The sequence below is a fragment of the Carya illinoinensis genome, chromosome 9 (assembly GCF_018687715.1).
Source record: "Carya illinoinensis cultivar Pawnee chromosome 9, C.illinoinensisPawnee_v1, whole genome shotgun sequence".
Taxonomy (NCBI): domain Eukaryota; kingdom Viridiplantae; phylum Streptophyta; class Magnoliopsida; order Fagales; family Juglandaceae; genus Carya; species Carya illinoinensis.
Window position 1 is genome coordinate 15932126 of NC_056760.1, and position 25755 is coordinate 15957880.

At 34.1% G+C, this 25755-nt stretch overlaps 2 protein-coding genes across 8 annotated transcripts; both read right to left on the bottom strand.

Moving 5' to 3' along the window:
• Window positions 1-556: 556 nt before the first annotated feature.
• LOC122275442 (chlorophyll a-b binding protein of LHCII type 1-like) lies at window positions 557-1592 on the bottom strand. Its single transcript, XM_043084505.1, has one exon. It carries the CDS (start codon window positions 1590-1592, stop codon window positions 663-665), a length of 930 nt encoding a protein of 309 aa, XP_042940439.1. The 3' UTR covers window positions 557-662.
• On the bottom strand, window positions 1374-15741 carry LOC122275441 (CTD small phosphatase-like protein 2). Of its 7 annotated transcripts, none has more exons than XM_043084499.1 (9): window positions 15565-15735; window positions 11672-11931; window positions 10726-10865; window positions 9408-9492; window positions 8306-8842; window positions 6981-7318; window positions 6171-6315; window positions 3980-4027; window positions 1374-1652 (listed from the first exon to the last, which is right to left on the bottom strand). In XM_043084499.1, exons 2-9 carry the CDS (start codon window positions 11838-11840, stop codon window positions 1600-1602), a joined length of 1515 nt encoding a protein of 504 aa, XP_042940433.1. In that variant the 5' UTR covers window positions 11841-11931; window positions 15565-15735; the 3' UTR covers window positions 1374-1599. The 7 variants fall into 7 exon arrangements, with proteins under 7 accessions (XP_042940433.1, XP_042940434.1, XP_042940435.1 ...); XM_043084500.1 differs by lacking the exon at window positions 1374-1652 and adding an exon at window positions 2686-3220; XM_043084501.1 differs by lacking the exon at window positions 1374-1652 and adding an exon at window positions 2686-3140 and having other exon boundaries at window positions 15565-15733.
• Window positions 15742-25755: the final 10014 nt, after the last annotated feature.

Sequence of the window (25755 nt, forward strand, 5' to 3'; positions counted from 1 at the left end):
AAATAATTGTGACAACAACTAACGAAGATTTGAGCAAAATCTATCGTTAATTAGTAATGAAAAACTCTGCATCCCTCCCTCCTCTTTGCTCGTTTCTATTCCTTCCAATGTAATTGATTAAGTTCTTTGGCAAGGCAGGCAAGCTTCATTCTGAGGAAATATTATGGTGGAAGATGAAAACCCTAAACATGATAAAAAGCAAGGTTTCCATCAACAAGTTACTGGTGTAACGTTTTACTTGCCAGAAAAACATGAAGATTGTTTCTCGATATCATTTATTAGACCCATTTTGCTTGAAGCTGCCCAACACAAAGAAAACAACTTCCAGGATTTGTATGTCAGCGTAAGAAACTAGAGTTTCATTAAAGAAAAGAAAATTCTCCTGGTATCTGTGTTCGAAGATCATTGACTTCATCGATTTAAAGGCCAGTGTAGATATTAAACTAGTGCTCGCCAGATGCTAACTGCTAAACAGCCCTGAACATCATGTCAATTGCGGATAATTTGAAATTATACTGGATTCACGAAACCAACTTTGCATGAATAATTCAAAATCTAGAACACAAAATTTACATTCAGCTCTTCATTACTTTTTCAAACAAATAATAATTTACATCCCCAATATCAGTCCGAAAAGGAAAATTCACATTGTTTTACAAAGTTCACTTTCCGGGGACAAAGTTAGTGGCATAAGCCCAAGCATTGTTGTTCACAGGGTCTGCAAGGTGGTCAGCCAGGTTCTCCAAGGGTCCCTTTCCTGTCACAATGGCTTGAACAAAGAATCCAAACATTGAGAACATAGCCAATCTGCCGTTCTTGAGCTCCTTCACCTTAAGCTCAGCAAATGCTTCTGGGTCATCAGCAAGACCCAATGGGTCAAAGCTTCCACCTGGGTAAATTGGGTCAGTCACCTCACCCAATGGCCCACCTGCAATACGGTAACCCTCAACAGCACCCATCAAGATAACCTGTGTGGCCCAGATAGCCAAAATGCTTTGTGCATGGACCAAGCTTGGGTTGCCCAAGTAGTCGAGCCCACCCTCACTGAAGATTTGGGCTCCAGCCTTGAACCAAACAGCCTCGCCGAATTTCACTCCGTTGCGAGCCAAGAGTTCTGGGAAGACGCACCCAAGGGCTCCGAGCATGGCCCACCTAGAGTGGATGACCTCGAGCTCACGGTTCTTGGCAAAGGTTTCTGGGTCAGCTGAAAGTCCAGCGGTGTCCCAGCCATAGTCACCGGGGAATTCCCCAGTAAGGTAGGATGGAGGCTCTCCAGAGAATGGGCCCAAGTATTTAACGCGGTCTGGACCATACCATGGGCTTCCGGAAACGTTCTTGGTGGCAGTTTTCCTCATGCTAACACGACCAACAACGAGCTCGGGGGTTGATGGAGAGAGCTTCACTGCCTTGCCAGCGAAAGATGGGGATGAGAGAGCCATGGTTGAGGCGGCCATTGTTGGAGGAGAGAGCTTGATTACTAAACTTTCTTTTTCTGTTGGTAGTGGGGGAAGTGGGTCGTACTCTGGGAAGACATTTATAGGGGAATACGAGCTAGACTCCTTATCTCTCAGTATCCAGATCTTAAACTCCATTGGGCGTTCAAGATCTTGTTTTTGTTTTTTTCTTTGCCGACATGGCACTCCCTGATCCACCTAGTCCATAGATTCATTTTTTCAGATTCTAACCAATATAGTTGTAACACGTGTAGATTTCAGATTATACTCACCCTGATATTTGAATATGTTTTTCTTTTTAATTAAATAATAATAAATAGAACGTTAGCATATCCAATAAAAGCAATATATTATTATTGACATTTAAAACTTTATTCTTATTTGATATAATTTAATTTAAAAAATAAATTTTAAAATTTAAATCTTACAAATTAAATCTTAATATTTTAGTCATTATGGACGGTGTGTTCTTTATACCGACTTGATAATAGAATAACTCGATTGACATTTGTAGAAGAAATATATGCAGATTTTTGGTTTGTTTGTTTTGGGAAATAGGATAATATCATTAATTAATTAATTGGATTGAACACCACTTTGAGATATGATTAAAAAATAAAAAAAACCAAGGATATCAAGTTATATATAGGCTAAATTTCAATTTCCAGGTCAACAAACATTTTGTTGAAAGATGACAATTGTTGAATGATATGTGTAGTAGATTTTTCTAAAAGACAAGATGGTCACGTGGGTAGGAATGGACAACAAAGGAGAACCATACATCTCATGCAATATTGATGGCTTTTCACTATCGTGGCATCACATCTATACCCACCATAAATGGAAAATTGGCTTGGAGTCCTTCATGAAATTGAAAGTATGCCAGTTCTTTAGATGATTTGCATTTAAGATCTTTCACATTTCACTCTCTCTGCTTTTTTCAAGCTTGAACTTACACATTTTCCCATGAAAACATTTCAAAGAAAGCTTATTTAAGAGAGAACATGGACTTTAGATCACATCTTTGAAAGCTATGGACAATGAACATCTACCTAATGGAGGCATCTCTCTCTCTCTCTCTCTCTCTCTCTCTCTCTCTCTCAGCAAAGTGGTCGTTCATCAGGAAAATGATAGAGCTACCGCTCACATTTTCTAATTATTTATTTATTTTTTATCTACTTCGTGATTAAGGAATTTTTTTTTTTTTAATGATGATGTGGTTTTTTTAAAAAAAAAAAAAAGAAAATTAAAGTGTTAAAAAAATACATGTAAAAAACACCAAAAAATACAACCCGGTCATACCTAACGGTAGCTCCCAGAAGAAGAATCCTTAAAACGGATGTAAACGATGAATATTGGGCTGTTAAGAAATTCTGTGTCCATCACAAATAAATTTATAAAATCTCCCTTAAATAAGGAGCATGACATGGATCGATCCTCTTTTTAACTTAATATGAAGACCTCAAAAGCTTACACATAAGAACTTGATTCAGGGCTAAAGCATTGGCAGCTAAAAATTTAGGCTTGATTTTGATCTTATTCTCTCCTCCTCAGATACCCAAAATCCAAAGCCAGTAGCTCCATCCTGGCTTTTTGATAAATGCATGCCATGGTAATAAGGAAATGAGGGGAGTGAACGAGTATACTTCCATCAAAATCAAACTGATACCATTTTCAGTGAATTCCCTGCACCCATTTCAATTGTAATAGACATTGATTTCAAACCAATGGATATCGTGGGTTGTACTGCTTTGACCCTTTTCCCTCTGGTAATGAAATTAAAATTCAGTTGGTGTAATTAACTCTTCCACTGCTGAAATTGCTAATCAGTCTACATGAATGCAAGTGTGTATTCAAGAATAGAGTAACAAGAATCCACAAAACTTAAAAAGGAGAAACCAAAAAATCCCTGCCAAACATGGATTGGGAAGAGGAAAGAAAATGGAGGGCTATACATAGAAATTGGGTGGGTCTAATAATTCTACATTCCTAGAGTCTCGCTACCAATTTGGCATGACTAAATTGTAATCAGCGGGCAAAATAATTGTTGCACCAACTTCATGAAAAATCCTACCAAGTTCACACCATTGACAGATTGAAATGCAATCTCCATTCAGATGAACTGAGTAAAAAGTTGAACACAAAATGATATTCATCCATGAAAGAGATAATTTGTTAAGTGAACGCAAAAATAAACAAAGCCAAATTCTGATATTCCAGAGAGGAAAACCACGATTTGAATGATACAAGCAATGATACATCAAGTCAACATAGCATGAATCTAGAAATTATCAAGATAAAACACTACAAGCTGGATGCTCTTTTAGTCATATTACAATACAAAGCCTTGGGTTAGTGAGAAACATGATGTCAAGAAGAGAAAACTATACAGAGGTAATAAAAAGGTAACAATCCAATTATCTACAAACGTGGTTGCACATTCTCAATGTTGCTTCAGATATTCGAAATTTGTCAGAAAATTTATTGTACGTACAACTTCTAATAAAGATACAAACTCCACGTACCTACTGTTTTTTCCATTAGCAGATATTTCTGCATGTTCTTCAAATGACCTGCAGAAAAGGTAAACTGTAATATATTATGAGATTGAACAGAAGATCATGACAAGCAGCGATATCAGCTAATTTATACACTCATAACACATCATCTGTCTCTCCAATTCTTCGTGGTAGTTGATGAGCAGTTTAACCATTTTTCTCTTTGCAATCTTCCCACTGGTCTATCAACGGACAGACCAACTCAGGAGACTACTCCCATTCTCATAATTCTTAATCCATCAATTCAAACATAGCCTCATATCTATAGCAGTACCCCAATCATCCACCAATCCAAACATAGCACCATGCCTATCATCATCCATTCCATGTATCATCTCAAAGTTTGTGATCAGATTCATAACAGTTTTTCACATGATCCAACGACAGAAAATTATAACTCAGCATAGGCAGCCTCGTGAGAATTTTCACTAATAACTTAACTGTTGAGAATACTAGGTCAGTTAGTTGAGATCCGTACATGTGATCATAATTTCGATCTCTTCAAGCGAAATGTAGCTCAAACACAATAGCTTCTCAGAAAGAAAAACATAGTTTCCCCTCAATCTTTAACTTATATGCCTAGTTGGATCTTTTCAACTAATTTTGACTCCATGTGTTCCATTTAGTTATCCAAATAAAATAACTTCTTATACCACTTGTAACTCCAACTCTAAGAGAAGTCTTTAAGTTTATATATACTTTTATGCATATACTATCAAGGAATGAGCAAAATGAATTTGCTGATGTGCTCCTTATGTAAGAGAGATGGAACAGGTTAGAAGTGTATATATTGTTCTGGTCACAACCAGCCAAATTTGCCTGTCTTCGCATGCTACATTTGGATTCTACAGCAATACAATCAATTCAAAGTATCTCCGTCTTTACATCCTACATGAACATGAATGTCCCATTGCAAGAAGGAAATTCAGATTGAAAGCTAAGGACAGTCTTTGAAGATATAGATGGAAATCAGAGATAACAAAGTACAATTCAATAAGGAGAAAACAATTTTTGTATAAGCTATGTTCAAAGTGTCGCAATGCATGTACGATATCAGGAGAAGTCTAGGTTAGCATTCAGAAGGCGAAAAATCAAATTTATGCACAGAGAATCCAGAAAGAAGATAACCGTTGAACAAGAACCATATTGGGGGTGGTGGGATCACCTCCAAAACTTGAGATCTCTTTTTTTTATTCTTTCTATTTTTGAGATATGAGAATTAATTACAGAAGCACAGAAAAGGGGAACCCTAAAAAAGAAGGTAAAAGAGTTATGGTTTACAAGAACCACCCCAACCTGGTGGCCCTGAATCCCAAAAAAGCTTTTGAAAAGTGGATTTTGGGTCATTTGAAAATAGAATGTCACCAAACTATTAACTAGATGAAAGTACAACTCCCCTTTCCACATGTCTGGAAAAAGTGTGGTCTTGAATCATGAAGACACCATCATTCAAATCTCCTGATCTCTCGTTGTTATTTATACTGGGTATTTAAACTTATTATGTACTTCAATTGTATATATTTCAAGTTATCAAAAAAATAATACTTTCCCCTTCCAGGCAGCACCATGAAACTGCCAAACGAATTGTTGGGAGAGCATCAGTGACCCACTACACATTGCCTATGTATGAATGAAATAATAGATCATAAGCATACCGGATTATACATCCTAATCCATTTGTACTAAAAATAAATAAATTCCCAGCCTCTTTTCAGTAAAGATGGAAGAATTCGGAGCGATAAAAAATCATAAGCACAAATTTGGGTAATAAGATAAAGGAAGCAGCTGCTGCAAGAATTATATTCCATAATATGATAACAGTTTGTATACACCTCCTTCCGAATAGAATAGCAACTTGAACTGTACAATATAAATATATAAGAGAAAATCCTTATACTACCTTCTCAACAAAATTAGACAAAGAACTCCATAGAGTTGTCAGCTGAGAAAAGAAAGAAAGGGACAAGCACCAAGAGCTGGACCAACAATTAGGCAAGCAACAGTTCATTGTATAGCTAATTACCTAAAGAGCGCAAGGAGGGAAATAGTATTGAATCTAATCTAGAAGCCATTTTTTGCACTAAAATAGGCAGGAGGGGACAAGGAGCTGCTATATTCAAGCTAATGAGAAATAAAAGGGGCTCTTATTCTTTGGTACCAAATCTCTTGGCAATGATTGGACGGACGTCATCAGCATCAGCCAGGGTCTCCAAGAAGGGAAGTAAGGAAATTAGTGCACTGTCTGATGAATCATCAAACCAACTTTTTATAGGAATCCCATTATTGACTTGCAAACGGAAAACCTGAAATGATCAAAATGAGAACAAGGCTTAAACAATCAAGCGCCCATGATAGAGATGACTTCTTTTAGTTTTTCCCTCATTCTCCTATGATATATACATTATCATGTCATTGTTAATCAGGTTCAAGAGACCTTATTCAGACTCTCGCTCTTCCTTTTGGAGTTATCTTAAATTAGGCTAAACCGGTTAGCACATAAATATTTGCCTTCCTAGATATTAAACTGACATAATGCAAAATTGGATTAATTTACTGCATAGATATATGCATATATATAAGACTGAAATTCATGTCTTTACTTCTTAAGTTCTTAGAAATCCACATGTTGGGAAAATCTTGTCCAATTTTAAGCCATTGAATCAGATCCACATAATTTTCACCTAAGTTATTAACCCTTGGTTTAGCAACAGTCCACCCTCTTCTTTCTGCTATCCCTGAGGATATTCCCAACTTTATAGGAAAAGGCAAGCACTGTCCAACTAAATCCAAGTTGGTAGCCCAACAAAATCTGATGTCAAAAGTCCATCAACCTAAATCATAAACGTACTGGGCAACAACTCAGAACACCAATGAAAGAAAATTTCAACAAAAGAAAGCAAGAAAAGTAACCAAAAAAATGGAGATACCAAAGGGTCAAACTATCATGATGGCTGGGAAGGTGATGTACCTGAGGAGAATTATCAATTATGGCAACTTTTGCAAGATCAACACCTAAAACTGTCAAATCTTTAGTGTAACTGCCATCTGCAAAAATGCATGCTTCACGGTAAACTCGGCGAGATATAAGTTTTCCAGCTGGATCCAGTATATCAAGAAGTTGTTTTGCATAGATGCTTTGGCTTGCGGTAAAAATAACAATTTCAAACATCTCCGCAACTCTCTCCAAGAAAGTATGGAGATAAGGCCTCTGTTTCACATATACAGTGTGTTCCTTCATGTCAAAGAAAACAGTGAAGGTGAAGTCCGCATCATCACGGGGTTCCAATGTGGAGTGAACTAGTGTTTCTGCATAGAAGATGGACAATTGCATCAATAACATTCACTTAAGTGAGAAAAAAAAAAAAAAACACACAATTTAACTTCACCACACAATGTCAAAGTCAAGGCTACCCTTAGATCCCCGAGTTGATGCACAAATTACTGGCTCCATCAGAACAGAGACCCAAATTATACAGTTCCCTGAACATAACTCAGTTTGGAATATCAAACACTTTTTAAATCTTTCTCATATTTGTTCCAAAAAGCCACTTATTCAGAAAATCTTTAACCAAGAAAACAAATGGGGAAAAAATTAAACAGTCAAAATATATACATACATAGATAAATAAACAAAATACACATATACTTAATGTGTGACTTTATGCCAACTTTCTACAATTTAAATCAATTCACAAAATTTCCCAAAGCTTAGAGATTTCAAATTATCGAGCCCACTAGTAAACTGTTAGGCTTGCAATTCAGTTGTATAAGCACAGTTCACCAAAGAGCCATCTTGAGAGCTATCTGATGTTTTCATCATACATGCAGGCGATGAGACATGTGCACTGCATCTGAGATACGAAGCTTGTTGTCAACAATGGATACTATCCCAGATTGTATCACTGAGACCAATGACTCTTAAGAGATCTTCAAAGCCAAATCTGGGACCAACAAAATCTGCTGACTTTTCACCATGTTCACTTTCATTAGCTTTAAAAAAACATAATTTATCATCTATTGATAACAACAAATGACCATATGTGGGAGCAATTCCGTAGCAATAGTATGGATGAGTTTCATTAAGCATTCATACTATATAATGCAAGAAATATTTGATCAAACAAAATTATTTTAACCAGAAGATGGCAGTAAAGTATACGAATTGGGCCAATAAATACCAAATAACTCCAAGTTCATACCATATCCACAGGAAATAATGAGATATCATTTTCAACAAAGCTTGGATAACATATATGCAAAGGGAGACAGACTCGCATAACTCAAATTCCTTACCATCCAAATCAAGTACTAGTGTTACAGGTTTCCCATTCTGAGCTTCCTTTGGCAATATAGGGGGCTGAAAATTTGATACCACATCTGAGAGTTCCGGTAAATTTCTTAGGAACACTTGTGGATCGAAGCACTCTGCCTGATCAGAGTCAGCGTTGACATCAAATTCCTGGTTGCAGGATCTCAATTGATCAATTGCTCGGTACAAGCCAGTACTATCTGAACCCATCATGGCTTCTTCACATGATTGAGTGTTGTTCATATTGCTGGTTTTGACAGTGTCCTCAAGGAAAGGCAGCGTCATGCATTGCTCAGCCACATCAAACAACAAACTTGGCTCAGCACATCTGTAATCAGGAAAGCAATTGCCCTCACTAATGTCATCATCGTCAAACGCATGCCCATTGAATGGTAAGCTAGCAACAATCATGTCAGATATGTAGAAATCCGATACATCACAAGTTTGGTAATCGGATGAACTTCTATTATCATCACTGTCATTGGCTCCCAACACTGGCATGTCAGGATCTTTGTTGTTCCCTATAGCACACCAAAAAAAAAGTTAGGTATTAGACACAATCTCTTCACAAACACATGTAAAAGAAGTATGTAAACGGAAGTTGAGAAGCATATTCTTTACAATTTCTTTTTTGAAGGTAACTTGGGGTTTATGTTCCAGACAAAGCATGAATACGGCCAGATTTTTTTTTTTTTTTAAACATTGAAAAACTTATATCTTATTTCTTGTAGCAGTAAAAATAGTGACAAATAATAAACATATAAGCAATAATCTACCCTTTGAACAACCAGAAATTGGTAGAACATAAATATATGGTAACAAAGGCAGTGAGAAGAGTCACATCAGTTTCTTTATTTAATTGTATATTTCTTTAATTATTGTCCACTCCAATGGCATAGTATTTTCATATTTGTAAAGGTATACTATATATAAAAAATACAGGGGATAAGTGAAAAGAAACTATGGTTAGCCTTTGGTGAGGGTTTCACCGAAAAACTTCAAAGAATTTCATGACCATCCCATTTATGGGGGACGGGAAACATGTCAGATTGATATTAACTGTTCAACCAAACAAAATCATCAGACCTGCATCATCATCAGCTTTAGATTTGGTGATGGGCTCCAAAGCAGGGGAAAAAATTGTCCCTAGGCTTGAACTGTGGATAGATTCCTACAATAAGATCACGATACAGAGGAAGAATAATCAAGAAAAAATTCATAAGTAAATGTATAACACGGACACATTTATATGCATACAACCTCACAAAATACAATTTTCAATTTGATTTTAAATGTCTTCAGAACAAAAGGTACATATTATAAGGAAAATCTCCATCTCCAACCAAAACGAATAGGTCCAAAAATAGTTTAGAAAAACTAGTCTCCTTTCAACTAACCTATAAGCAGCACTGATTTCCACGTTTTCCAGTAAAAATAACTTCTCCCACTTGGGCTCCATTAAATTCATCAGATGTCCCAGCCTTAATAAAAATATTTGCAGTCAGGGACAAAGGGAAGGGAGGCCAATCCCCCCCCCCCCCCCCCCCCCCCCCCAACACCAAGAAAAAAAAAAAAAAAGAATTCATCCCCATAAAAACATATTATAGATCTTCAAAAATATAAATATCTCTTCTTAATCTTTAAAAAAATTGTAAGTTAACTAAACTAGCACGCAACAGACGATGCTCTTGCACATTCCCACTAGGCTTTTGCCTATTCTTATGATCAATAAAATTTGTTTGCCGATCAAAAGAAAATTTAAGAAATACATCCTTTGGCATCCCAAATATCTGGAAAAAAGCTCCTTACCCACTCGAAAATCTGAAAATCACTTCAGCAAAGTAAAAAGCTTAAAGTGCCCCAAAATCTTCAAAAGAGTATATATTGGAGTTCTTTTTATACCTAAAATTAATTGGATTTTTTTTCCAAGGTATAAATACTTTATTTTTAATTATATTTTTTTAGACCATCTTGCTCACTTTATTTTTTGAAAATTAATGTTTGATTGTTGTTACTTTGATGTTTTACGTTGCTTTGGGAATACTTGTAGGAAAATAATGACATGGAAAATTATTTTAAAATGGGTATAGTCCCGCCCCCAATAAAAAAATAAAAATAGAAAGACTGTTCCTATCTGCATTGACTAGGCCTCTATGAACTCACGAATACATCCACAGACGCATCAAAAGGAACCAACCATTGCCATTAAGATAGGTTTCAAGCAAATACTTAACTGCCAGCCAGTCAAAATAAAAATAAGAAAAAGGAGTAAATGCAACAGTTTAACCTAATATAAAATGGTAAATTTGATCTCTAGTCCATAAACCAATACTCCCCCTCATGTGTGGTTGCAGAACATTTGCAGAACAAGAAATATAAAGTAGCAGTCAACATGAAAGTGTACCATTCTCCCGATGATTGCAGAATCAACAAAAAATGATGACTGCTTCTGAAACTGAGAATTTTCTTTATCCAGTAACTCTTCATGGTCAATTGCTTCATCACTTTCAATGTTCTTCATGGACACTTGTGTGCTTGAAGAAACTATAAGAATGAGGAGCATTAAAAATAAAAACTTTAGGTAAACTCAAATAAGCATCTCTAATCACAAAATTGGGAAAATAGTCAACCCATCACGCATGCAAATAATAGTACTCAATGTTTGGACAAATCAAACTATGGTTCAATTATGTGGAACACAATACAGAAAGAAACACCAACAGATCACACAATCAATTATAACCATTCTATTACTAACTCAAAAAGTAATTTCGCTTGTTTTCTTCAAGATTATAGATAAACCTTTTGAAAAGAAAATCATTATAACATACTGAAAATAAGGAAAGATTCAAAAGCCATATTTTTGCTTTTGATATAGTTGCTCTTGAAGTTTGGAAGAATTCATACGTTTTTTTATCAGTAAAACATTATTTGTATTTGTTATATATTTATTTATTTTTTTACTTATCCCTTTTATTTAAAGCAGACCAACCAAATGGTAATATCGTAAATTTTGAATAGATATATAAAGGTATGAAAAAATGGGAGGTAGAAGATGTCAAACTTTAAGAGACACTACAATTGTGCTTCATAATATGTATGTCAGTGTAAAATAACCATATGCAAGTGTATTAAAACTATTGCACAGATACATGGTCTGCTTTTAAGATGAGACATTTTGCCCACAATTGGCAATAGAGTGTAATATTGTAAAACATTAATCAAACTATACCAACACCAAGTATCTAGATCACGATAGGCAACACAAGAGAACTTGAAATTTTTAACATTTTGTACATAAAAGATAATCCAAGAGATTAAGCATTATGTGCAGTGGGCCAGTGGCTTACCATCCTGACATTTATGAATAAAGGAGTCAAATTCTGCTGCTTGTTCAGAAATCCTGACATACGAGCAAGAGTTTTTGGAAATTTTACTTGACTTTTGACATGCATGAAGACCATTTTTTTCTTTGAAACAGCTTGAGCTCAGTTTGGTCTTCATTTTTAATGAGGGCATTTGATCTGTACTTCAAATGTCTATCACAGCCTTGATTCAAGAACATCAGTATGAAAGAAGGCCCTCTAAGCAATCAAACCAGCAGCCAAGACTGCATCATGTAAACAATAAAGATAAATAAAGGAGCAACCGATCTGGCAGAACAACCCAAAAGATAAAGAAGTATTGTTAATTTCTTCATGCTTGCTCTAAGTTTGAAGTACCATTAGCAAAAGGAAAAGATAGATGTGAAGCAACCATAGGAAACAATGAGAACTATGAGATACAGTATTGAAACATTGTAAATACTGTTAAAGAATAGTTTCTAAGGGTATCTTTGGGTGTCAAACCCATCTCAAACCAATCATTGATGAGACCTACTACTTTTCCAACTTCCCATAAAAAGTTAAACAATCTCAACCTATTTCATACATTCAAACACATCTCAATAGGACCCACAAAACACTACTATTCACAGATTATCTGAAATCACCTCAACACCCAAACGCAACCTCAGAAAAACTTAAGCCATCAAATATATAATCAAATTAACTTGCAGAACAATAATCTACAAACGATTATTCACTAAGAACATTAAAATGTTTAGAGGGAGGAAAAGCATCCCAAAATTTATTCCTCAAAGCATCTAATTAATGGCCATAGATATCATACCCAAACTGTCACACCCCATACCAGGGGGTGAACCCTTTAACCTAAAATCCATAATAATAAGAACTTAAATACAAAAATCCTCCAAAAAAATCAAATATCCCAAAAGGCAAAAACTCTTCCAAATAGAATAAACTAGACATTGGCAAACTTTCTCTTAACTCAGACTAATCCACTCATGCCACCTGCCACTTATCTCACATTTCGCATCTAATCCTATCACAGGCTATTTATTCCGACTATCACAACCGTCAAAGTCATCTAAAAAAAAAAAATGGTGGAGATCAAGGGGTGAGTCCATTGACTCAGTAAGTAACAAAGCTATAATAATGTGTAAACATGAGCTTGTTACAGAATGTAGAAATAAGTAGTTCTCAAAAATAGCAGTGGGGGAGTTGAACCCAATTATGTGCCACAAACCCCGACAAAGAAGGAGCCAAAATGGAATTGAAATTTCCTAAACCCCATGCCAATATTTCATTCAATGTTTGGCCCTCTAGATAATGCTCATTCTGTTAACCATATCTCTCTATACACATATAATAACCAATTGATAATTATTGCTTCCCCTTTTAATTTTTTGTTGTAAAAACATGTTCCAAGGCTGTCATCGCAAAGATAGAAACCCCTTTGAGGAAGGTTTTTCTAAATACTCTCTCATGATAGTAGAAAAAATAGCACAATCACATTATCATCCAATGAGATCTAACTTCCCCTCTTTTTGTAGATTACCCAAAAAAAAAAAAAAAAAAAAAAACACAAAAAACTGTGTTGATTGGAGATGTCATTTTGTATGAAATGTTTGAATACTTACAAATACATTTTCTCAATAGTTGAAGCATTTAGAATAACCTTTCAGCTAACATATGCAAGAGTTAAACATCATGGTTCAAGTCCCATGAGATGAGATGTGATATTCTCATGCTCTGCGAAACTAAAGGCATGTTTGGGTAATGAGATGAGATGAGAGATTCTCAAAACTTCTCATAATTTCCTTCCCAAACATCACTCAAATACAAAAGACTTTTCAATTTCAAACCTTCAACTTTTTTATCACATCATTACCTAATCATTATCCAAACACAAAAAACAATACAACTTTTTCAAACTTCCAAATAAAATACAAAATCATAACTTCATAGTATTTTTATTCAACTTTTTCTCTCTCCTTTCCTAAAACGCAATAAAATATCTTAACTCAAACCATTTCACTACTATTTACAAAATTCTGAGATACTCTGAGGCCGTGTTTGGGTAACAAGATATCTCAGATATTCCAAAAACTTCTCATAATTTCCTTCCAAATATCATTTAAACACAAAATAATTTTCAATTTTCCTTCCAAATATCATTCAAATACATAATATTTTTCAATTTCAAATCTTTAACTTTTTCGTCTGATCATTATCCAAACACAAACCAATATAATTTTACCAAAATTCCAAACAAAACACAAAATTGATACAACTTTTTAAAATTTCAAAACAAAAATAACATTAAAAAATTATATTCAAACTATTTTTTAACTTTATAATATTTTTATTCAAAATTTTCTCTCCTTTCCCAAAACCCAATAAAACATATTAACTCAAACCATTTTATTACTATTCATAGAATTATGATATATTCTAAATGTTCATTCGAGCCCTAAATCTCCAAACAAGCCCTAAGGGAACAAACAAAAGGATTTGTGCACATGGACTGCATAGATAAAACCACCACAATAGACCATGAAAGATTTGCTACACATGAGATGGAGTAATGGATGATCAACACTTTCCAATTCTATCACGATCTGAGATTAAAACACTACAGACACTCTACCCTTGGCCACCATCAAATCCATCATTGCCACCACTCCCACACCCGTTCACAATTACCCACTCATTTAAATGTGTTATGCCTATTCCGTGCATCCCAAATTTGTCATTTATGACTGAGGTGACCAAAAATCACAACTTCGTGTGTTTCAATTAGAGCGGCAGATGGCAAAATTATTCCAAATCACCTCAATTCGGGAAAGAATACCCAAAATGAATTCTAAAGGGCCTTCAACTTCAAAATTCACTGTCACCTAACTCATCCATTTGAGCTCAACTACACCAAGGGATAGCATATAACAGAATTCATTTATCTATTAAATCTAAAACTATAATTAAGATGCAATATCACTGTATTACTGCTGCACCAACTAAAAAATAAAAAAGAAAGAGAACTAAGCTGTGCCATTCAATGGTAAATTCTGGAACCCAAAAGGAAAAATGGGATTTTTTCAAGAAACAGCAAACGAACTTATTGACACGGTGAGAATCCACAAAGCCCAGGTCCAAAACACCACAATTTTGAAGCACAACTACACGAAAGTCGAAGTCAACCAAGCTATTTACGACCCCAAACTCAATAAAGTGAATAATTTACATCACAGAAAACCAAAACAAACTAAAGAATGAAAGCAGAGCCTATGATTAAAACGAACTCTTGAAACTAAAACCTAGAAAGACCAAGTTCAAATGACAGTTATTGAATCTAAAACTATAATTAAGATGCAATATCACTGTATTACTGCTGCACCAACTAAAAAATAAAAAAGAAAGAGAAAACTAATCTGTGCCATTCAATGGTAAATTCTGGAACCCAAAAGCAAAAAATGGGATTTTTTCAAGAAACAGCATACGAACTTATTGATAAGGTGAGAATCCACAAAGCCCAGGTCCAAAACACCACAATTTTGAAGCACAACTACACGAAAGTCGAAGTCAACCAAGCTATTTACGACCCCAAATTCAATAAAGTGAATAATTTACATCACAGAAAACCAAAACAAACTAAAGAATGAAAGCAGAGCCTATGATTAAAACGAACTCTTGAACCTAAAACCTAGAAAGACCAAGTTCAAATGACAGTTAAACAGTTGAACAACCATTTCACATGGCAAACATAACCTTGAAAAAGAAAATCACCAGAAAATACAAGATTCAACCAACAGTAAATGGAGCCTTAATTAGCTGAAACCAAAAAGTAGAAAAGAATTGTACAATATACAGTGAATTGAAAAGAATGAAGGAAATACGCATACCCGTAGAGCAGCTGAGAGTCTCTCTCTCTCTCTCTCGCTCGCTCGCTCTCGCGCTCTCTCTCTCTCTCTCTTTAACTTCCACGAACGGTCAGACATAGGTGACGTCGACTTCTGCTAGATGAATCTGACGGTTGACATGGGACCTCGGGTACGGGATCGAACCGATGAGAATGAGCCACGAGGGATTGGGAACCAGCTCAGATTGACGCGTTGACACGTGCAGGTTCGCGGAAAGAGAGGAGAGTCAGGGACTCTGAAGGAAAACAAGGATGCAATTGGGGGACGGTCGTCCACGTCCTTCTTGTGCCCGTGTACCGCACCTCATTTCCAAGTGATTTAGGGCTAGATTAGGTAATGTTCTGAGAATACTTTAACATTATTTATTATATTAATATTATTTAATATTTTATTATTATTTTTTATTACTATTCATAAAATATCTTATACCACCTCACTATCTAATCATAACTTGAATTTATGTTAAGCTGAATTGAAAAAAGTCGAATTCTTTATAAATAGTCATAAATTGAAATTGTGGAGTGAGTTTCGTATAGCTCACCTATGATAAGTTTAGATATTAAGATGAGTTTAGATATATTTATAAAAAATTGAAAAAAGTTGTAAATCCTGCATGTAAAAAGAGATTTTGAATTGAGATTAATTTAGTGATTTGAGAGTTTAGAGTTGAGTGTTTAAATGTTAGGCTCAATTTAAAATTAAACTGAACTGATTAAATTCTAAACGAGGCCTTTGGCTGTTTTTAATTGTTGAATTTATCTTAATTCATCTTAATTTAATTATTAATGAGATTCATTATTTTTAAAAATGTTTATATGTATTTACTTATCTAAACATATTTCATATATTTAAATAAATATCTTAATTTATTTTTATTCAAACACATTTCAATAGAATTCACAAAATATTACTATTTATAAATCAACTCAGATCATCTAAATTCATATTAACATTCAAACGTAGCCTTAAAGATTCCTAAATCTCAATCTGAAAACAAGGCCAATCTCCATCTAAGTTGAGATGAGTTTACATTACAATTTCTCTATGTAAAAACTTGTTATCATTCGAATCTTCAAATAATATATTCATACAGGAAGATGTTATTTATATTTATAAATTTTATTCATATAATAACACATGCTGACATGTCACTAGTTGATATACTAAAAATTATAAAATAAAAAATTCAAAATTCAAATTAAAATAGAAAAATTGATAAAATTGATCTTTTACTCAATATGTATAATGTTTTGTATAAAATTATAAATACATGTAATACTATTCATCTATAAATTGTGATTTCACGTTATTAACTCTTGTGCATATGTTTGTAAAAGTTAGTTTGTGATAGGATAATATATCATGTCTGTAAGAGGATTTTTTCCATTGGGTCGAAGGCCTAGAATGAATGCCCAAAATATAGGAAGCTCGGGCCGGCCGGGCGACCCATCGGTCCATTAAGGGACCCTCGACCACAAAGCTAAGGTTGGCCTATAGTTGTAATTGCACTGGAAGTCTCAAGAGGCGGGGAACGAAGGTACATGTCACTCTAGCCTCTTCTGACGATGCCTAACTTTAGAGAACCTGTGTAGGTAGGTATGCATGGAATGTAGTGAGCCATTGATCCTTTGACAACAAGCAAAGAGGAGTCTGACAGGGCACACCTGATGCAGGGTAAAAAGGACATGAGGCCACACCTCATTAAAGGGCTCTGACCAAAGGGACAGCTAAGTTGACATGTACTCCTGACATAGGGTATGAGCAGTTGACCCCCAAAAACCAGGTATATAAGCTAACCTCCAGGTATGAAGAACTCCATCTAACTCTTTTACTCTATCGCACAAACAACCAAGACGATATTGACTTAGACATTTGAGACTCCCCGACCTCTACCAAGGCCCCCGTCTCTTTGTGTTCTTTTTGTGCTTACAAGTTCAAGACCAAAGACCCAAATCGTTCAAGCCTAACCCAAAGGTGTGCGAAACACGCCATTAACAATGTCATTCATATATATAATAATCTTCCTTCCAAGTTTTGTCTAAGGAAAAAAAAAAAAAAAAGAAGCTTCCTATACAACTATATATTAATATGTCTATGGGTATCGCATTGACCTCATCAAGTGTATTTGGAATTGGTATATATTTTGAATACCAGGTTAAACCTGAACAATCAACTACATTATTCAAGTTTGTTAAGAGTTAAAGACAAAAGTTTGTTATGAGTTTATTTAGTTAATTGTTTAAATTTTATCCTTAGGGTCGCAAAAACAATACTTTTTTTTTATTTTTATGAACGTGAGTCTTTGACTTTGTCATTAAGGCTGTGTCTGATAAGCGAAGTAGGCTGAGACTACTTCATTATTATTTATAAACATTTCATTATTATTTACAAATGAAAAAAAAAATCTATTTATCATTCATTTTCTCATCAATTTTTGATATGATATTAAATAATAGGTTAAAAAATAAAATATAATAAATAGTTTATAATTATTTAATGTTATATCATATGATGATGAGAGGATGATGAAAATTGAAATGGCGAATAATATTAATCCATAGCCTATGATTCAATTCAACGTAATTTCAAATTTCAATGGAGCGAAAGAATGATTTGCAACCTTAAACTTTGGATTATGCATGGGAGGACCAAGCATAAGGATGAATTTAGGGGGGCCATGTCTCCAAGATTCTAGAATCTTTTTATTAATTTAATTAAAATGGATGTAAAAATAAAAATAAAGATTTATATGTATAATATACTATGAGACATGAGATTAATGGTGGTTTAATATTTCATACCAATCCCGTAAAACCGTAAAACTATTACGATAGTTCCTTTATGTGAAAATTTAAAGAGTAGTGGAAGACACATTTGTTCTATCTCTTTGTTTCCAAATTTTTAAAAATTTCAAGACTTTTAATAAAAAAAAAAAATTAAAAGAATTTTTTTCCAAAGAAATTTGCATACTCTTACCTATTGAAAAATGAATAAAGATATTTTTTAATTAAAGAATATTAAATGTGAATTATTTTAATCTCAAATATGTTTTGTTCTCCATAAATCATATATATACTCATTGATTTGTCATGAAACTCACATTTCTTAATTTGATTTATTATGTTGTATGTACGTTTAATTAGTTTTGAATATCATAATATGACTTTTCACAGTCTTTTTTTTTTTCCTTTTTTTTTTTTTTTTGCCTTTTATTTTAAGAATTTAAGTTGGACAGTATGGACAAACCAAAAATTTTAAATCATAAACAATGTTAAGACTAGATTTCAAAATAAAAATAAATTGAACGAGGTTTTTTCAACTTTTAATATTATTGAGATTAGGCCGTTTTGAAACAAAATAAATGATAACTTTCTTATAAATTATTTGCAAGTCTATATTGAGAAGAAATGTAATAGTTAATGATCTTTATTTGTTGAAAGAACATTGAGATCAATAGGTATGTTAAATATATATATATATATATATATATTAAATTCAAACTTGAAACTTACTATTAATTAGGGCTGAGCACTGATTCAACCGGAGTCAGATTTAGCCTCCTCCAACTCTGACTCCGACTTTGTCGGAGGCCAAATCTGACCTCCAACTCCGACTCCGCTTACACCCCACTCCGCTCCGACTCCGACTTGTCAGAGCGGAGTCGACAAGTCGGAGTCGGAGTTGGGCTTTTTGTTGGACTTTTTTATTGGGTTTTTTTTTTTACACTTTTTTCTTTGACCCAATTAACATTTCAATTTTACAATTTACAACTTTAATCGGATTTGGGCTTCTATATCAATTTTTTTTAAAAATATAATTTGAGATTTCTAATTTATCTAACTAAAATTATCACATTAAAAAATAAAACTAAATTCAAAATCTATCACTATAAAAAATAAAACTAAATTAAAATGTGCAACCAAAATTAAAAACTAAATTAAAACTAAATACACACATTAAAATTACATAACCAAAATTACAACCTAAAATTAAAAATACATAACCAAAATTAAAACCTAAAATTAAAAATACATAACCAAAGGTCCAAAATTACAACCTAAAATTAAAAATACATAACCAAAGGTCTAAAAAATGTCATTTTTCAACTTGTGCCTGAAAAAAAAAAAACAAAATTAGTAAAGAAATAAGATACCATTTAAATTTATAAAAATAAAGAAATCAAAATTGAAATAAGATATCAGAAACAAGATTGTCAATCCTCTTCACGAAGTATGCTGGCCATAGAATTGGCTAATTCTGCATTAAGATGTTAAAGTATAGGAAATTAGTATTACAAAATGTTAAAATCAACTCATATAACAACTTAAAAAAATCTCTAAATACATTACCTGAGTTTAGCTTATAGCTCTCTGCATCATCAATGGCTTCAGAATAATTTTGACTCAAGCATATGGGAGAAGACTTCAACCAATTTTGCGAGCACACGAGAGCTTCTACAGTTCTAGGAGCCAAAGAGCTCCTAAACGGATCCAGGACACGGCCTCCTGTGCTAAATGCTAACTCAGATGCAACAATGGTGATAGGAATGGCCAAGATATCTTTTGCCATTAGAGCAAGAATTGGATACTTGGTGGAGTTGACTTTCCACCAAATTAAAATATCGAAACTCCCCATAGAAATCTCAATGTTCTCCAACAAATACCGTTCTAACTCCGACTTACAATCCATCAAGGATGATGTATGCTCTTTATGGAACTCCCTCAAAAAATCCAAGGGATTATAATCTGTAACAGTACTACTACTCCTCATTGATGCACTAGCTTCACCGCTTTGAGTTTTGTTAGCACCAGTTACACACCCATCACCAAACTCTACATATGCCTCATACAAATATTTCATATCCCTCTTGAGGAGTGCAACAAATTCCTCACCCTTCTCCTCACCCAATGTTTTTTTGAACCAATATGCTTGAGTAACCAATTTGAACCGCGGATCAAGAATAGCAGCAATAAACAACAACCGATTTATTTTTTCAAGATCACCCCAATATTTATTATACTTTGTCTTCATTCTGAAAGTCATTGAACTCAAACGTCGATTACTATTGTCACAAAAATTATTCAAGTGTTTATGGATGGAAATAAGCTATTGGACATAATTATTTGATGTGACATATAGTGTACCAGAAATACGCAATGTAACACCATAAAATATTTGAAAAAATTTTCAAAAGTTTCTTATGGTCTCCCAATCATCCGGCCCAGGAGCTCCTAAACCCTTTCTCCCATGTCCATCCTCAGACAAATAAACTCGTGAGTAGGGATCTTCATTAAGCAAAAGTTGGAAGGCTTTTTTATACTTCTCAGCCACGTCCAACATAAGAAAAGTCGAATTCCATCTAGTAGGCACGTCAAGAGTAAAAAAACTAGAGTATTGAACTTTGGATCTATCAACACAAGACTTGAAAGTGGCAAGTCTTTGGGGAGAAGACTTCACATACTTAATCAAATTTCGGACCCTTACAATTGAGTCATCAACATCTTTCAAACCTTCACTCACAATAAGGTTTAAGATGTGTGCCGTACACCTCATGTGAATAAACTCGTGACTTGCAATACAATCCACACTTCCTATTTCCCTTGTTCTCAACCAATTAATAGCGGAGTCGTTAGAGGTAGCATTATCCACTGTAATTGTGAGGATTTTGTCAATGCCCCAATCAAGCATACACTCATCCAACTCCCTCCCAATCGTTGCCCCCTTATGGTCGCTAATCTGAACAAATGAAATGATCCGATTATGCAACTTCCAATTATTATCAATGAAGTAAGCGGTCACACACATGTAATTAATATTTTGGATAAAAGTCCAAGTGTCGATGGTCAGGCATACTCTTTGTTTGCTGGTCAAAAATATTTTCTTCAAACTATTATTCTCTCTCAAGAATACCCTCATACAGTCACGCATTACGGTAAATCGAGAAGGAATAGGAAACCTTGGATCAAGGGCTTTAACAAATTCCCGAAACTCTTCTCCCTCAACACATCTAAATTGTAGCTCGTCCACTATCACCATCCTAGCAAGGGTAACTCGGATTTTTTTCTCATTATATTTGGCCATCCCTAAGGTCTTCTCCATTTCCCCTCCTTCACTTCTTGCTTCTGGGACCAAAAATGTTTGACTCTTGTCCAATTTACTCTTACTGTTTTTGGGGCAAAGTTGGATGTGTGATTTCATGGACGAAGTGCCTTGCCTTTTGGGATGGCATTTCCATTGCCTATGACAATGGTTACAAGTAGCTATAGGCTCTTCGGGATCACAATCGGGCACTCTTGTGAAGTGGGACCATACCTCAGACTTATCCTTAGGATTTCTACTACCAGGTGGAGGGCGAGGGGTAGAATGAAAGGCACTAGGAGTGCCTACCGAAGAGCCTATTGGTCCGCTAGACTCATCAACTATTGGACTGGGAATATCAATCGGTTGTTCTGGAGCTGGAATGCCAGTACAAGATGCACCTGTGAATGTAGGAGTGTTTGTGCCTTCTATATCCATAATTTAATAACTAGAACTGTAGAACATAACAAATAAGATAAACTTAAACAAAATAAATTCATGAACTAATGTAAAGATTACTCAAGTAAATCAACCAAAATATGCCACCAACAAAAATATGCTTTATTTAGTAGACATAGACTATAGTAGCTAGCCGGATTCACCTATGGCTTTAAAATACAAAAATATTCAGAAAAATGAACCTTGAAAGCCCTTAATGTTAAATTCTAGAGCTTATACCTGGAGGAGTGTTGGATAAGTAATTATAAGGTGCTAATAAATATTGTGATTTCACTGCAATGTGTGAAAGGTAATGATTTACAATTTGAGATTTAAGTTTCTTCTAATGAATATTAGCAATGCTGATGTAATTTGGTTAAAAAGCTTAAGAAATTGAGCTTTAATCCCTTAATATTATTCTATATATTCATGTAATTATTACTGTCATCTAACAAACTAATTATTAATTAATCCTTTATCTTCATTTTTTTAGCCGAAAAGAATCTAAAGCCCGGCAACTACACCTGGAATATTACTCCAACAGGAAACTGCAACCATACGTACTGCATTCTCAACACTTACCGGTCTTTTAAATACGAGAAACAACAAATCTAGTGCATAATGTTAGCCGGCCTCACGATAGCAGATAAAAGAGAGAGAGAAATCAAAAATCAACAAACAAGCAACAAATCAATAATCAACAACCAAACTCATAGCATTTAAAAGGGAAATAAAAAATAAATCAACCAACGCCGTTGGAGTCTCGGAGATACCAGATTTCAAACCCATATCTATGAATCAAACACTAGAGAGAGAGAGAGAGAGAGAGAGGATATACCGTTTCGTGGTGGCTGAGGGAGTCGAAGGCTGGGGCTGAGGGAGTCTGCTGGGGCTGTTGAAGGCTGGGGCGCCGTTTCTGATTGGAGTATAAAGTTATACACCCTAAGTCACTTCACTTCAGTATCAAGTGAGGGGAGGGGGGGAAATAAAACTGGTTTTAATACTTCAGCCCCTTTTCTTCATAGCTTTTCAGCCCCTTTTTTTTTTTTAATTCTAAATCAAATAATAATTTTGTTTTAATACTATATATATTAACTAATATAACTATACTATTATATATAATATAACTATATATATATTATATAAGTATAGTTAATTAGTAAGTTAATATATAACTATATATATTATAGTATATAAGTATAACTATATATATTATAGTTATATATTATATGTAAATATATATGATTAATGTATAAAAAATAAATAGTATAGTAACTATATATTATATAAGCCCTTAATATATATAGTATATATATAATCTATAATTATATATAATATAACTATATATTATATATTAACTTATAGTAAACTAGTAATGTAAATTGTAAAATATAAAATAAGCTATAGTAACTTATACAGTAACTTATAGTAACTTATATAGTAACTATATTATTATATAGTTAACTTATAGTAAATTAGTAATGTAAATTAACTTATACTAACTATATTAACTTATATTATTCATTATAATGTTTATACATTATTATTTATTAGATGTTAATATATTGATAACACATATTTTTATAAAATATGCACAATATCGGAGTTGGAGTCGGAGTAGCAGTCGGAGTCAGATTCGGAGTAGCAGTCGGAGTCGAAGTCGGATTTGGAGTGGCAGTCGGAGTCGGAGTTGGAGTAGAAGTCGGAGCCGGAGTTGGATTGGGAGTCGGAGTCAGAGTCGGAAGGGAAGTCGGAGTCGGATGATTAATCGGAGTCGGATCGGAGCGGAGTCGGGACAGCTCCACCTCCGACTCTGACTCCAACTTTCAGGGGGGAAAAAACTCCGACTCCGACTCCATCGAGTCGGAGTCGGAGCGGAGTCGGAGTCGGATTCGGATTTTCAGATTTCTGCTCAGCCCTACTTTTAATGCCAAAAATTATATAACAGGCCGGAAGGAAAGAAAAAGTCATTCTTAGCCTGCTATAACGATCTAAGTCTCGATTAGTGTGGTGTGGAGCCCTCAGCATGGTCCGGTGCGGCTATGCATGCATTCATAACAATGAATAGAAAATAAATACTGAAAATGTAAAAGAAAGGAAGACACACAGATTTACATGGGTTGGCATAAAGCATATGTCCAAGAGAGTTTTGGAGAGGAAATATCCACTATCATAAACTTATTTATAATCTCTTATAGTCACTCGTTATTATTGTACAATAGACATCAGAGATTTATCTTCTGATAAAGCAATCGTCGTTGGAGTTCCTCTCCTCCTCTTGAAAGAGCCAAAGTTAAGATTAAAAAAGAAATCAAAGTCATCTGGGAGTCATCTAACACTTTTTTTTTATTTGTCCCCTCTTTTTATGTGCCTTTAAAAAGTGGTGAATATTGCAAAATTTCCTTTGCGTGTTTGACTATCTCTTTTTTCTCCATTTTCTTATTTACCTTCTTGTCTTTTTCTACTTATACATTTTCTCCCTTGTCCCCTCTTTGTCCCATATTTTTGTCTCTCCTTTTGTCCTTTAATGAGGCCCTTTGGTGGGCTAGGCCTATTCATATGGGCTTGGGATATTTTATCCTATTCACTTACTATATACTTATGCATACTTTTAAGTAATTTTTTAATTTTTGTTACATAAAATTTTTTATGTGTCCTATAAATATTTGCTTCATCCCTGACCATGCAGAAGCATATGTGTTGTTGATACAATTTTAAGGCCATTAGAGCAAGTTGCGAAGACGATTGGGTAACAGAGATTGGAGATGGTTTAGCATAAACAACTGCATTGATGTTCAACAAAATTGCTTCTTAACATGTTTTGTTTTACCTTGCATTTTGTTCATTAGATTTATCTTTTGCTAATTTGTAGTCATTTTTTTAGAGATTTTGTATTGAATCTTATTTAATAAAAGGAAATTTTATGTTAAAAGAAACAAAGTTGTTTCCGCTTTCTCAGTAAAGATTTTATGTTAAGAGGCATATTCTATTCCCAACTAAACTATTAGGCATTCCGTTACGCAATCAATCAATCGATTATGAGTCGATTAAACAATCTATTTATCAATCTTACTGAACATGAAATTGATGTTATAATGAGGTGGATGTATCAGGAAAGCAAATAAATCAATTAAAAAATGATAACATTTTTTTCTTGAACAAATGAGTGACCTTAAAGAAAGAGAATGAACAAATTTGAATTAGAAATCTGCACTTCACGTAGCAATAACACCTAATTCTGTTTTAAGCTTTAAGGAAAAATTTCATTTTGCAACTGAAAGAGTTTACAAAAGAGGGGTGATCAAGATGATTAACTCCTAAAATATATTGTGTATTTATAATGATAGAGTACACTTGAATTTGAGTTAGAAAGATAAAGATAAACATCAAAGATAAGCATGTTACAAAAGACTATGATATCATTCAGATGGATATGCATTATCCTCACAATATTTAGATATGACTTTGGATGAGGACTTATCTTCAACAACAGTTTTATTTTCGATAATATTAGAGGCCACAATAGTAGAGTTTTTATCTTTAACAACAATGTTATTCTCAATAACAGCATTGTCTTTACTTTGATAACAGTAGGATCTTTATCTTCAATACATATTAGGATAGGCATAGAGTTGTCTTGGTTCACATCCCTGCAAG